Source organism: Bemisia tabaci, chromosome 3 (assembly GCF_918797505.1).
Source record: "Bemisia tabaci chromosome 3, PGI_BMITA_v3".
In the NCBI taxonomy this organism is placed as follows: Eukaryota; Metazoa; Arthropoda; class Insecta; order Hemiptera; family Aleyrodidae; genus Bemisia; species Bemisia tabaci.
Window position 1 is genome coordinate 42434448 of NC_092795.1, and position 14136 is coordinate 42448583.

Genomic DNA, 14136 nt, shown 5'->3' on the forward strand with positions numbered 1-14136 from the left:
GATAAATCATTAAAGGAAAGTTGAGGAGGAAAGAATACATTCACAGTTCAGTATTCGGTATAGAAACTGTTTTGAGTTAATTGCGAGAAAATTTTATGGTATCAAAAGATATGTAAGTCTCAACATACTTCAACCTCATAGAAGTGAGCTGAAAATTGAATCTAACATTGGGCCGTCAAATGTGTAAGGAAAAAAAAAATTGAAAATTCTGAGGAGCGTTACCTGCAATATCGTAAAGTTTTCCAGCACTGAATTCATCATATACTTTTCAGGTAGATGTTTAAGCTTATGAATAAAATTAATCATATATTCACACATTGGAGATTTGAAGATTTTGTATAAGAAACGTCCATTTTCAAACCGAGCATACTCAGTTTCCACTTTCTCTACAACTTGCTTGCCAAAGGAGCAAACTTTCGTTGAACATGTAATTGTCATATTCTCATTACTTTCATACCTGCAATCAGACAAGAAATTAAGATCAAATTAAAAAATAAGATTAAAAAAAAATGCAATCAGACAATAGGCAGATAAAAAGAAATAGAAAAAAATGGGATACTTTAATTTACTATTGTTGAAAATATTGTGTTTCTCATATCTTGTGACTGCACAGGACCTGCATGCTTGAACTAATCACATCAAAAATGGTATTTAAAAACAATTAAGGTTTAAAATACTGAGCTAATGAGAGCAAACGGTTACAAAATATATGCACCTTCTTTGGTTGATTAATTACAGATTGGTCCAAATAGTGCTACTTCCTCTTAAAGGAGGATGCATAGCTGGCAAATAAGTTTATTTTCTCACATTTAGGAGATGAATTACTGCAGAGGGATTTTTAATTTCACATAGGTCTGTGGCTACAGGACCATGTTCTACTACTCCTCTAAATCCCCACTTTCTTAAAAAAAAAAAAATTTTAGTCATGAACAGTTACAATAAGTTCTTCTATGACAATTTAGGCTAATGAAATTTACGCTATGATAGAGCGCAGTAAGAGGACAGAAATAAAAAGCAGAGGAAAGATACTCACTGGCTAGTAACTCCGTAAAAGGTGCCGGTTTCGTCCTGGAAATTGGAGTTGAGATCAGCCCAGAACTTAACCAAGAAGAAAGCACTTTGTGGACCCTTGTCATACAGTTCTTTCAAACCTCCTTTCTTCTCTGGGAACTTATCATAAATTTGGCGAACATCCACAGCCTGTTAAAGGAACAAAGAACGTGAAACTTAATAAAATATTTGTCCAAAAGTAATGATTGATTTTGGATTATTTCGGTATTATGTCCTTCAGTACACAGAAATGTAATAGGGACCTAATCTATCATAAAAGTTACAGTTACAAGGCCAACTGGCAACTGCTTGTTTTGTAGCGGCTCATTTCGTTAAACTTTAGCGGATGAAATAATGAAAAGTTGAAAGCCTTGAATCTATCGCCAGTATTCATTTCTTGCTTTTTGCCCTCAGTTTTCAATGTTAACATCATTGTCTGAATTTGTAGACATTTCTTAAGGGAAGAAAATTAAATTAAAAATGATGAGAAGCCAATTTAGACCTTCATGATTAGGGAGCAAAAAAGAAAAGAATCACTTAAAACTTTACTACAGCAAATATTCTTGTAATTTGTTGATGGAAAATTGATAAAACAACACTCTTTCAAGATGATCATCACCAGATGGATAAATAGATAAAACTTGATTCAACTCACCTCTAGTAATGGATCTGAATATGTCGGTGAACCACTTATATGAACGAAAAGGTGTTTTTGATACTGAAAAGAGAGGAAAGAATAGAATAAGTGTTAAAGATCAATGATTTAAAAAAAAAAAAAAAAAAAAAAAAAGTTTTTTTTGCAATGAGAAGAAAATTAAGTTCTACAATATGCATTTTATTTCTTGGTTAAGAATTTAACATTTCAAAGAGCAAGCCATTTTAATAATACGCTGAAGACTTCAAGATGTCCTGGAACATGTAATACATAAACTAGACCCCTGTAAAAGTTTGCAAGGAACACAACGGTTCTTTCATTTAAGTTTCAGATCCACTTCGAACTCCTGAAGTGGGCTGAGATGATGGTCATGTTGGATCAAGTTATGAGAGAGATTTCATCCCTGTGATTAGTTTTTAGTCCCGTATGCAGAGATATGACACAACAGATTCAGTGAAGTTTCAAGCTGTGAGCTACAAAATGACTTTCAGCCTGAATTTTCTTTTTGATACTTCACCCAAAAAATTATCTCCCATGCCGCTTTACTTCAAAGATTGCTTGCTTGATGATATTTTAGGATATTTAAGATGAACAGAGTATAATGTTGTTGGATAGGATGAGAACAGTTACCTCATCGTCTCTTTGATTTTCCATAAAGGCAGTGAACTCAACGAGTCGGAGTTTATGAGTGGCTATCGCTCGTCCTTCCCAAGGGGGTGGCGGCGGGGCTTGCAGATCACTCCCTGAAACAGCTGTTGACGGTTTGCTTCCTGTGTAGCCTGGTTGAGCGAAAGGTTTTACACTAGAAAAAAAAATACATACCAAAGTTAGAAAGCTATCATTACGAAACCAAAATAGTAAAAGGAACAACAAACAATGCAAACTTATAACTAAATATCAAGATTGAACTTGTCTAATTATAATGTTTTTTAGACTTCATCACAATATTAACACTTATTATTTAGTTTACATTTCTGTTAAAGGCCTTTATAAGAGGCTCTTAGGTGTGATCTATCATGATTATCAACGAGTGGGTGACATTGTCAAAATCAGTCTAACAACATTTACAGAGTTCACAGAATTTTTAAAACCCCAATTTTTCAGCTTATTCATTCATCCTATCTCTCTCTTTCCTTGTTTTAAAATTTTTTCATGTTTGGATGGAAATGAAAAGATTCGGCATTAAAGCCCCTTAGGTAATGATGAAATATAAAATGGACCGCGTTAAACAGAAAGGAACCAAGCCACATCAGCAATTGCCAAATTTAATTGGGCACTTTAATTTTTTACATGAAAACGGTGGTGCAGATTTTCTTGCAAATTTCGGTGAAAATTCTCCATGGTACGAAGCAAATTCCTTAAAAGTTTCAAAGAAATCCGAACAAACGTTCTCTCGTAAAAAATGCAATTGCCCAGTAAAACTTGGCAATAGCTGATGTGGCTTGGTTCCTTTCTGTTAAACTCGGTCCAAATGTAAAAATAACGTGAATTTTTTTTACCACGATTACAGTCTGTGTCAGTCTATGTTGTTCTAACCACCCTTCCCCCCCCCCCCCATTTCTTGTATGACTTGTACGGTTTATCCTTGCCGACTTAGCCATCCTGCATCCACCCAATTAGGTGCTAAAAACTCAGCATTTCATTGGAAATTTTAATGTTATGAGCACGATAATGTGCCTTGTCTTAAGAATGGTCTTTCCAGAGATTTCATGAAGTTAAAGTTACTTTTGATTGATGACTTAAATACAATTTTAGACTTACTCTTGTGATGTTCCAGGCTGTAGACCGGGCTGCCAAAACTGAAAGAAGAAAGTAAAATGTCAGACGAAACTGTAGTGAAATTTGAGTAACTTATAGAGACAAGATACAAAAACTAGGTGTGGAAAAAAGAAAACAATTTTGTGATTCACTTGAATTATGTTTGGGGAGGAGGGGTGTCATTAACTTTCACATAATACGTGAACAAAGTGCCTCCTAACGCATGGATGAAAGGATGGTCAAGATTAAAACTGGAAATCAACAAATAAATCGAATCTTGTGCTGTACGATATTGTTGAATAGCATAAACCTATGAAATGTCAGTGGCAACAGGCGAATCCAGTGGGAAGACCCTTGCAAAAATTAATGGGGTCCATACATGACTGGACGTCGATCAGACCCTCATTTTGTGGTCCAATGACGCTTGAAGGGCTCAACTCCTACTCGCCAGAAGGACGGCAAAAGCAGAGAAGAAAAAAATATGTGGAGATAAACAAATTTTGGGCTGAAACCTGGGATTTTTACCCTCCTCCACTCAATTGGAGGTAATCGGATCCGCCACTGAAAACTATGGATCGAAGATGAATTATTAACATTGCTCAGTACATGAGCGACGGTCCATCAAACGATTTCTTGTGTATGTTCAATAACATACGAAAATATCTTAACGATGAAGAACAAACGAACTTACGACTTTGAGCTTTGCTTGGAGTTCTCGCAGCCTTCTCCTGGCTAATACTTGAATATGTGAGCTAACTTGTTTTCTCGTTCTCGTTTTCCCAGTCCTTAACTTGATATATCTTGCTATGAGTTCATTCCGACCTGAAAGCATAATGGAAACAAGAAATTAATTTTAGAAATAGTAAAAAGCTTTACACATTTGCTGAAAGTGCATTTTGACATAGTTGAGGATAAGGTCCATCATGTTTTTTGAGGAATCATCCAAATTTTACGCGTGAAAAAAAAAAAAAAAAAAAAAAAAATCATACTCCTTATCACGTAAACATTCCAAATACATCAGTTCGACGCAAATAATTGTTCCCAGAGACTTCGAGGTACCTACTACAATACTGCCAGGGTAAGGAAGAGCGTCGTATGAGCATTCGAGAGTTGCCAAATTGTCTCCGATAAAATTTCAATTTTGAAGGAGCGTTATGAATATTTTTCCTTTAAAGTTTCGGAAACTGTAGATTGAATTGCGAGTGAAATTCTATGAAAAATTGGGAGGAAAATTTCCACACGTTTTCCAGGAAATTCTCATTTTATTGAAGGCAATTTGGCAACGCCTGAAGGTTTATACGGCATTTTATCTTAGCACGGCAGAATATCTGGCTAAAAAATCCCGGGATGAGGAATAATGACGTTAAAAGTGATACCGTGGCGAAATTAAATTGGTCTCCGTGGAAGAATAGCATAAACTTCTAGCCTCTTTCTACCTCAACAGAGAAAGACGAGAATGCACAATATCAAGGCACCTGCATGTGAGGAAAATTCGCACGGAACACAAGACCGGGAACCGCATCAAAAGAGGAAAACTGACCGGGCGATCAGAATCGGCAACAGGAGGCGAATAAAAAAGCGCAACGGAAAGCGAATCGCACGTGTATTTCTTTCCTTTAATCTTTCAATCCGCTTCCGACCGGGAGAAAAAGAGGGGCAAAAACAAACTGAGAGGCCTCCAGCAATTTGAGGGGGACGGGGGGGCCGGGGGAGCAGCCGAGGAGGTCGCGCATAAACGCGATAATAATAAAGAAATAAATATGTAAAAGAGAGCTGGAGGCGGAGAGAAAATTAGGAAAAGCGGGGAGGGGGAATCAAAGAATGACTTCATGTTATTGCTCCGCGCGACGCTCAAGGGCGGGGGAACGGGGGGGGGAGGGTCGGGGGGCAGGGCGGAAAATCAAGAAATCCGTCGTTTGCCGCGCGCCCAAAACACAGGAGCGCCGGAAACTCCGGAAAACTCCGGGCGGTAGGGGCGCAAAATAAAGCGAGATAAGTTGCCGGAGTTTCTGCACGGAAACCCAAGTTGGGGAGCGAGCGCGGAGGGGCGGCGGGCGAGGGGGGGGGCCCGGGAAACGCTTCCGCAGGGGGGCGGAGGGCGGGAAAGTAGACAGCAACTATGCGAAGAATGTGCAATTAGTGCACATATACACTTTAGCGCGAGGGCGGAAGATATAATTTCAGGGAGGAGGGCGAGGCGGGGCCCGGGGGGAGGGAGAAGAAAATGAGAAGCGGGTGACGGACGGCGGGGCGAGGGCGGCGCGGGGGGAGGGTTGGCCGACTCGTCCTTTTCATCCCTCTTCCTCGGGCCCGAGCCCGGGCGCCGCGGAATTGAACCCTCAAACGTAATATATTAAGCTTAAAACTTATATATAACCTTGATACGGTCGGCGGAAGACGCCCATAAACTTAATTTTCTTAAAGGCCTGTGAAAAATGGACCCGTCCTCTCTCCTCCGCTCCTCGCTGGAACGAGTGTTGTGTACGGGAGGTGTGAACTTCTTGAGCGGGACACCTCGGTAGCTTGCGTTAAGCAAAATATTCCGAGGGCTTAAAAGCTTAACAAACAATGAGACCGAACAAACTGTGCTACATCAGGGTGTCTAGTTTATTTTTATTTTGAGAAATCCTGCTTTTTCCTGATTTTTGACTGCTAAATCCTAACTTCATGATTTTTCCAAATCCTGATCAAATCCTGTCTTTTTGCGGAGAAAAACTAAAATTTCTGTATAAGCGTAAGCAAAAGCAAAACTCTAGAATTGAGTTCTAAGGATTAAAAACAAATCCAGATGAAATCGGGATTAAATTTAATCCTGATTGACCTCAAATCCTGCTAGAATCGGGAAAATCCTGATGTTGGACACCCTGTATATTACTGGTTCCACTTAATATTTGACAAAAAACGTATCCATCGTGCCTAAAGACTCTTTCAGCGGTCTCTCCCCGGAAACTCGTTTTCGTAAACGCAAGAATATAGGTAAAGCTATACTGTTTGATTGTGCTATCAGCTTTGATTTCGGTTTTATGAAACAGTATTTTAGCTTTTGTTCGATACCTCGATGTTTGCCAACTCCCCCTATAGAATCACTTTCATTGTGCGGAATCAGGAAAAAATGTGAAAATTTCCCAACTTTCCCTAACTTCCCTGAATTTTCTGAAACATCTTGACTCAATATGGCATTTCCGTCAATTTTCAGGTTACTTAAAATTGCCTTACTTTTCCGCGTTTTCTCAGACAGGTACAACCCTGTTGGATGCCGGTGCATAAAGAGTGTCAATGCTGTGTACAATCTACACCATAAAAATGCTTCAGCGACAAAAAATCATTTTTCACGGTATACTATAAGAAACACCAGAGGAAAAAGGAGATATCCTAGGACTTGTTTCACGAGACTGCAAACCTACAAGGCTTGACCTTAAAAGTCCACGACTTCCGTAAATTCCTAAATTTTCCGGGTGTTTTCTAACATTCCAAGACGCTGTCACTCTTACTAAACCGGATCAAGTTCGAACCATAGCCGCCACCTACTTTTTTTCCAATAGATCGCATTCGATACATCAAACGGATGAGATTGTATCGATATCGATTAGTTAAAAACATAGACATAGCCTCAAAAGTCAATTTAGAAATCTGAGGGAGCGGGTCTTTTGTGATAGATTATTCATTCTTTCGAGTGCCAAATGCCAATGAAAAGTGTAATTGTTAAACATTTTCACGAGCTTTTCCAACTCAAATCCTACAATTTTTGTTTGAGGTTACGTGGTATTGTTTCGAACCAAACGATACATCGAAACACTATCGAATACGGTCCGTACCGAACTGGGCAACCTTTCAGGGCGCTTTAATAGCCGTAGCGCAAGCTCCGACGCACAATGGATCGAACCAATAGGATAGGTCGGACAAAATTTGAAGACTTTAAACGCTTTTAACTCAATTCAGACCAAATTTTGAGATTTTAAAAGTGGTTTCATTGATTTCCTCGTGAAATTTTCGACTTGAAGCACCCCTTAAACTTCAAAATTTGACGAATTAAACATCAAAATTTTCAGTTTTAGTCGAAAAGTTCATGTCCGACCTCCTTGATTGACTCGATCCACTTTGCGACGGGAATGTGAGAAAATGCGGGGCGACAGTTTCAATGAAGCATCGAGTTACGAGAAATGACAAATGTGCCACGCAAACAAGTTTTAAAGGGCAAAATTGCAGAAAAGCCAGGAAAACAACTGAATAGAGAGAGAATTGTATTTCAAAAAAGCCGTCTTGCGGTTACGTTGGCGCGTACACGGTATGCCAATGATCATTCCCTTCGGTCCATCGTTTTCCTGTCAATCGTCATTCATTCATAACGTGGACGGAATAGGTCGACACGTGACCCGGTTAATATATTGAATCAAACGTTACACAGGTAGGACGGGAGAACTTTCGAGTCCTGGCAATATTTTCAGTGGATCTATTCATTTTATAAAAGGTCGAAACAGTGTTGCCATGAAATGATCAGGGGCCGAATTTTTTCGGCTTTTTCACACGGAGTGCAACATCCATCGATGAGTTCAAACCGCACCACTGGCTAATCAGAAGCCCCAAGACGGACTTAAGTGCAGTCGAGACCCTTCCTAAGTGTATTTAAGTACGGTGGAAGGACCGACAAAATTTTGCCCCAGGCATTTAAGGTCAAGTTGCAAAGAAAATCGCCTGAAAAAATTGGAGACAAATATTCTCAATTTTCCCAGTGTATTCGGTTTTTATTGAAGGAAATATGACAACGTCTGAAGGATCATACGGCGTTCTTTCTTAGCGCGAGGCGGAAAAACTGGACTGCGACAAATCAGCCTCCCTCCATTTATTTAAAAAAGACGAATTTTATGTCAGCTGAAATTAGAACCAAGAACAATGACAGTGCCATCACGCATGCTGGGGCGAGAAAGATGCACGCGATTCATTACGCGTAATGAAGAGGAGGTTGCGAAAAACTCGGACGGCCCGAGTCTGGAAACAATTCGCAAGCCGAGAAAGAACTATTCCGCGCGGACTGTTAGGATTCAAAGAAATAAAATTCATATTTTGATATTAAACTAATTAAAAATGGAAAACCGGTCTGGCCTGGAATTCCGGGAAAAACCACCCCGCCGAGCAGCGGCACACAGAGCGGTTGAAAAATGGAGAAAAGATGAAAGGGAGATGAAGTGGGCGGCGCTTGAACTGGTGGTGCCCACATCAACAGGCACGACTCCCGGTTGACAAACTTCGCAAATTTTCCCAAGTCTCTCCGAGCGGTTTTCCTCGCCTGAAGCTGAGCTGCGTCTTCACGCAGGTGGAAAATGGTCTCTAAAATGAGCAAACTCTTCCAAAATCCATGACTTTATTGTCATTCCGATGTTTTTTTCCGAGGAACTTTTTCAGATAGGGTCTAAGTGGACGAGTTCGTCGAAGGAGGATCTCGAGGATCGATTTTCATACAACGAATACATATACCAAATTTCGCGCCATGAGCGGAACTGTGGGAAGGGGGGGAGGGGGGCGCTAAGAAATCTACTTGGCCCTTCCCATGAAATGTTAGGGATTTTGCTAAGTAATGGAAACACACATGTAGAAGAAAATAAGACTGAGAAGAAGAAGACGCAAGACGACCAGGAAGAGAAAGAAAACAGAGAGGAGGAAAACGGAAGAAGAAGAAGTAGACAAAGTGGAGAAAGGGGATGAAGAAGACGAGGAAAAAGAAGAGAACGAAAAAGGGCGAAGAAAGAGAATACGAGCAGGAAGACGAGAAAGAAGAGGACGAAAAAGACAAAAAAAGGAGACGCAGAAAAAGTAGAAGTAAGGAATTCCGGAAAAGAAGGAGAAGGCGGAGGAGGAGAAGACGGAGGAAAAAGACGAAGACGAAGGAGAGGAAAGAAGACGCAAAAGAAGCACCAAAAGAAGACGAAGATGAGGAAGATAATATGAAAGGGAATTCCTTAAAAAACGAATGAAAAAATAAGAGTTGCGTAAGAAATTTTTACACCCTAACGGCTGGCGCCCACACGATTCCCCGCAGATTGCGCCCCTGGCTCCTGGCAAGGCGCCTGGAAAGCGGTGCCCCCGAGACTTCGTCGATCATCAAAGTACTCGTAGTTGGTTGATCATTTCGTATCACCCAATTCAAGGAGCTCATTTGGAGCGTACGAGGAGGGCTCGGGGCTTGCGGAAAGCTGGGCGGAGGAAAAGGCAACGGCGGTGATCACCCGAGAGCCAAGAGCAAGAGCGTCGTCCTAGCGAGCGGAATCAGTATTCCGATGGAGTGTCTTAATTATTCTCCATCCCCCCGCCCCGCGCCGCCCGCCCGCGCCCTTTCTGTCTCGTGTCGTTCACTCGCTCGCGGGGCCGGGGCCGGGGCTCGGAAAACCGCGCCGCGGCTTTATTGCACGCGAGCTTTAATCCCGTACTTTTTTCGACGGGAGTCATCTCTTATGACGCCTCCCACCTCCGTCCCCAAACCCCCCGCCCTCGCCTGCATCCGTCCATTCCACCTCTGACGTCACCGCGTGCATACTCTCCTTCGCCCGACTCAAGTTCAACGTTTCGACAAGGCCTCCGTACACGATTTTTCGCCCAACTTCCCATCGAAGCTAAAAATTCTTCCGAGGATGTTCATAGGCCAAAAATGCCGATTACTCAGTCATGATCATGAAAAGTTTAGGTGGATTGCCCTGAAAGGAAAATTGCCACAGTATTAAATATCTGAACGCCAATTGGACTGCATTTTGCAATTTGGAACTATAAATTGGACGTATTTCTACCAAACAGACCTATGTGGAGGTGAGAAATGTGGGGTGTGCTCGTTAGTTCTCTGGCCGTAAGAGTGAATGGGAATAATAAAGCGCCAGTGACGTCAGCGGCAATGATAGTGCGCACTCGAACGAGAGGGAGCTCGTCGTCGGGGCGCTGTAACTCATGAGCCCTGTGCACAACGCTCTCTTGCCATGCCCGCGGCTCATGCATCTCGCATTCAGTTGGCACATAGGTCTGTTTGATAGAAAGTAAAATCCCGCTTTTCCAATTATTCAAAAGGAATCACGCCCACTTTTACATTGCTTCTTATGCAGCTTCGACGAGCACACCCCATATTTCTCACCTCCACATAGGTCTGTTTGGTAGAAATACGTCCAATTCCGAGTCATCTGAAAAAAACACTTACGTGCATAGGGAAACTAATGGCACATACGTTGTTTTTAAACCGGGCCAGAATTTATAGTTCAAAATTGCAAAATGCAGTCCAATTTGTCGCTCCTCTCACGTATAGGCGTATCTCGATTTCCGCGTGAGCCCCGGAGAGCATGGATTCATATATTAAACGGAGCTCACATGGAAATTAAGATACGCACTTACGTTAGAGAGAAGACAAATACTAGCGAAAGATTTCTTCCGTAATCGATATGGAGCATGATGGTCCTTCGAGACCTTGAAAGGGCTCCTTCGGCAGGCGCAAAGCATTCTGATTTCGATCGATAAATTTCTTCAAGCTATTACGGAAGCTCTTTCGGAAAACTTTAAAAGTCTATCTCTAGATCAAAAACAGTTCATTCCAAGTTAAGCTTTAAAAACGTTTCATCCCCCTACAACCCCTTCATCAAAATCTGTTCAGTATTTGAAATAACATTTCAGAACTAGATTTAAGGCTTTAAAAGTTGATTCCCATGGGACTATTTCTTCATGAATGGCTTATGGACAGACAATGTAGTTTTTCAAAAAGATTACTTCATGATGGTTCAAATCTACGACGTATCGAGGAGGTGCGCGGTGATGCCCTAAACAAAAGGCTGAAGATTTAGCCAACTTCCAAAGCTTTAAATATAAGCATCGATGTTTTTTTCAACCCTTTTCCTTCATCGGCCGTGCAATCACTGGTCATCGATGACCCCATTTTCATCGTGTGAACTGGGCTTGAGGCACATTAAAAAAATTAAGACGGGTATCGGTTATCAGTACCGGTTGATTAGTCAAGTCGCTCAGTCAAGGCAAATAACCTGTCGCGCTCGGGTGGTTTTATACTTACACTGGTACTTAATTTAAATTGTACTTTTGCCTTTATTTGTGGTCATCCGAAGACCTGGGCTGGCAAGTACGCTCACAAGTCAGCTCACTCACTTTAGTCTAACTTCATTTCGACTCGAATTTTGCGTGCACTGAAAAAAAGTTACGGACTATATGGACATACCGTCTATTCCGGGCTCAGGGGCTGAAATTTTCGGGTGCTGGAGCCGTGACTTTGACCGCTCCGGGTGCTACGCCCAGAACTTTCGGTCTTTGAGCCCGGAACGCGGACGGTATGTCTATAAAGCCAGTTATACGGCTTATACGGCCGGAGTTTTTTTTTGCAGTGTGCATCACCACGCTCGTCGATTCAAATTCGAGCTATGACCACTGCCAAAATTCTTAAAAAGCTAGAAATGGCAACTACGTTTAGTCAAAAGCAAGAGCGGCAAGTTCCTTGGTGGACTCTTCGTTATGAATAGGCCGCCAGCAGCCGCAAAGACGTAGGAAAAGCACAGGGCCACTTACACCTTCGGCCGTTTAAAGACGACCAGGCCTAGCTGTATCAAGCGGCCAAGCGCTGCCAATCGTAAGGAAATAAGTCCGTATTGGCTGCGACTCTACTCCTTCTCCTTTCATACCCTCCAAAAGGGGAAGGAGAGGAGGCATTGGATAGGCGCGAGAGCCAGTCGCTATAGACCTTCGATGAAGCAGAGTTGCCAACTAAGAATACATCTTGCTGATTTTCCACATCTGTACTTCGCCCCTCCGATAAAAGGCATCGCGACAGGGTCATCAAAATTTTCAAAAATGCAAAAATAGACACTCATTCGAAAAAAAGGGAAAATGGCTCCTCTGACTTGCAATTCGTGGCGCCAGAATTCCAGTCTGCAGATTAGGGGGGGGGGGGGGGGTTGTTGCTTGCTAATTTTTTAATGGTGTCCAAGAGGGGTTACGTCGAAACGCATCTGATAAAGCTCTACTTCATGACTGTCATTTGAAAAGAACTTAATCTCTGACTAGAAAATTTTGTGTCTTTGAATACTACAGAGAACTTCTGATTACTTGCGGTTTTTGAGGGGCTGGCAATGAAAACAAATATTTTCCCCCTTTCTTTCTTTTTTTTTAATTTAAAAAAAAAAAAAAAAAAATTCAAGTGCCCTAACGGCTAATCCAACGCTTAATAATATTTCAGCCCCAGGGCCCCAGTTGATAGCCTGAGACCAACAAATTCGGGTCACCTAGCCGGGAATCGAACCCGGGGCCTCTTAGTCATAGGGCTAGCGCTGCAACCACTAAACTACAGGAGGCCTACAACTCGTATCCAACTTTTGGGGTGGAGAGGGAGAGATGAGCGACTCCTAACTTAAAGGCGGTCCGAACTCGAGACGCAGCCACGAAACTACCGCGGGAATCATTCTGTCTGATGCCCATGGAGCATAAAGCTCGGAATAGCGGGCCCGAAGCGACAACGCGCGGGAGTAGGTTGGGGCCACAACTAGTTTTGACCGTAAAAGGCGCCCACTGGGCTTCACCTTTCTCTTTTACCTTTAATAGCGCGGCTTGAAGCTCGGACACAATGTAAATATGAGTTGCGAGTGTGACTCACTCGTCTCCTCCCTCCTCCCCCTCCCCCACGCTCCGCCCCCCGCCCCCTCGGCCGTGGCGTAGCCGCGGGACCGAGGCTGTAACGCAGCGCAGGCCCCACCGCTCTTGCCAAAGTTACCCACGACGACTCCGTTACTCCATTCTTATTCTGCCGTGCTAAGGAAGAACGCCGTAAGAACATTCGAGAGTTGCCAAATTTCTTTCGTTTAAATGTTTATTTAGAGGGAAAGTTATGAATAGTTTTCCTTGAAATTTTCAGAATCTGTAGGTGACATTGTGAACAAATTGATCTGAAAAATTGGGAGGAAAATATTCACAAGTTTACCAGAAAATTCGCGTTTTATGAAAGGAGATTTGGCAATGCCTGATGGTTCATACGGCGTTTTTCCTTAGCACGGCAGTATTCGTCGTCCCGCTCAAAACTTCACACCGACGCCGCGGGATTCTCCGAAACACGCTCGAAAATAATTAGCCCGCGGCGCCCCGGCGGCGAAACGTGAATCATCCGACAATCGAAATTTTCCCATTTGAAGCTGTGGTGAATGATCGATTGGAAGAATCGATTCCGATGATCGAACCTTTTTCACAGGTCTATGGCAGATCAATCGATCCATCGCAAGGCACGCGACGCCACTGAATTAACCTGGCTCCCGGTTAACGAGGAAGGTGGGATATCGAAAAGCCCTGCCTGGGTGCAGTGTCAATTTCGGATCTCATGCCGTTATTTTTCCGCGTTAATTTTTCGATAAACTGCGATCCAAGCTCAACGTTACTTGCTCGGTGATTCACGGCCCATGTTTACCGGAGACTTATGCACCCAATAGCCTAGTATTGCCAAATTTATTAGTATTAGGTCGCCTCAAGTACCAATTGTTGATTAATAACTCAGTAACTCACAGTTCATGGCCTCAACTTTAGGAAGACTGTTGTTAGGATGTCCCGGAGCGTGCGTGAGACTTAAAACCGGGCCACTAATTGGACGGAGTTAAACAGAAAGGAACCAAGCCACATCGGGATCAAACCGAGAAAAAGAGGTTTAAAGTTTGGCTCCTGCA

At 42.4% G+C, this 14136-nt stretch overlaps 1 protein-coding gene across 6 annotated transcripts in view; it reads right to left on the reverse strand.

Moving 5' to 3' along the window:
* sd (TEA domain transcription factor 1 homolog scalloped) overlaps positions 1 to 14136 on the reverse strand; it is a 182268-nt gene that overhangs the window by 5848 nt on the left and 162284 nt on the right. For all 6 annotated transcript variants that reach the window (XM_072298400.1, XM_019052296.2, XM_019052297.2 and 3 more), the window contains 6 exons: positions 4155 to 4285; positions 3467 to 3504; positions 2336 to 2507; positions 1706 to 1768; positions 1034 to 1200; positions 223 to 457 (listed from right to left, as the gene is read on the reverse strand). In XM_072298400.1, coding sequence (XP_072154501.1) covers positions 223 to 457; positions 1034 to 1200; positions 1706 to 1768; positions 2336 to 2507; positions 3467 to 3504; positions 4155 to 4285 — 806 coding nt within the window. The remainder of the gene's footprint in view (positions 1 to 222; positions 458 to 1033; positions 1201 to 1705; positions 1769 to 2335; positions 2508 to 3466; positions 3505 to 4154; positions 4286 to 14136) is intronic.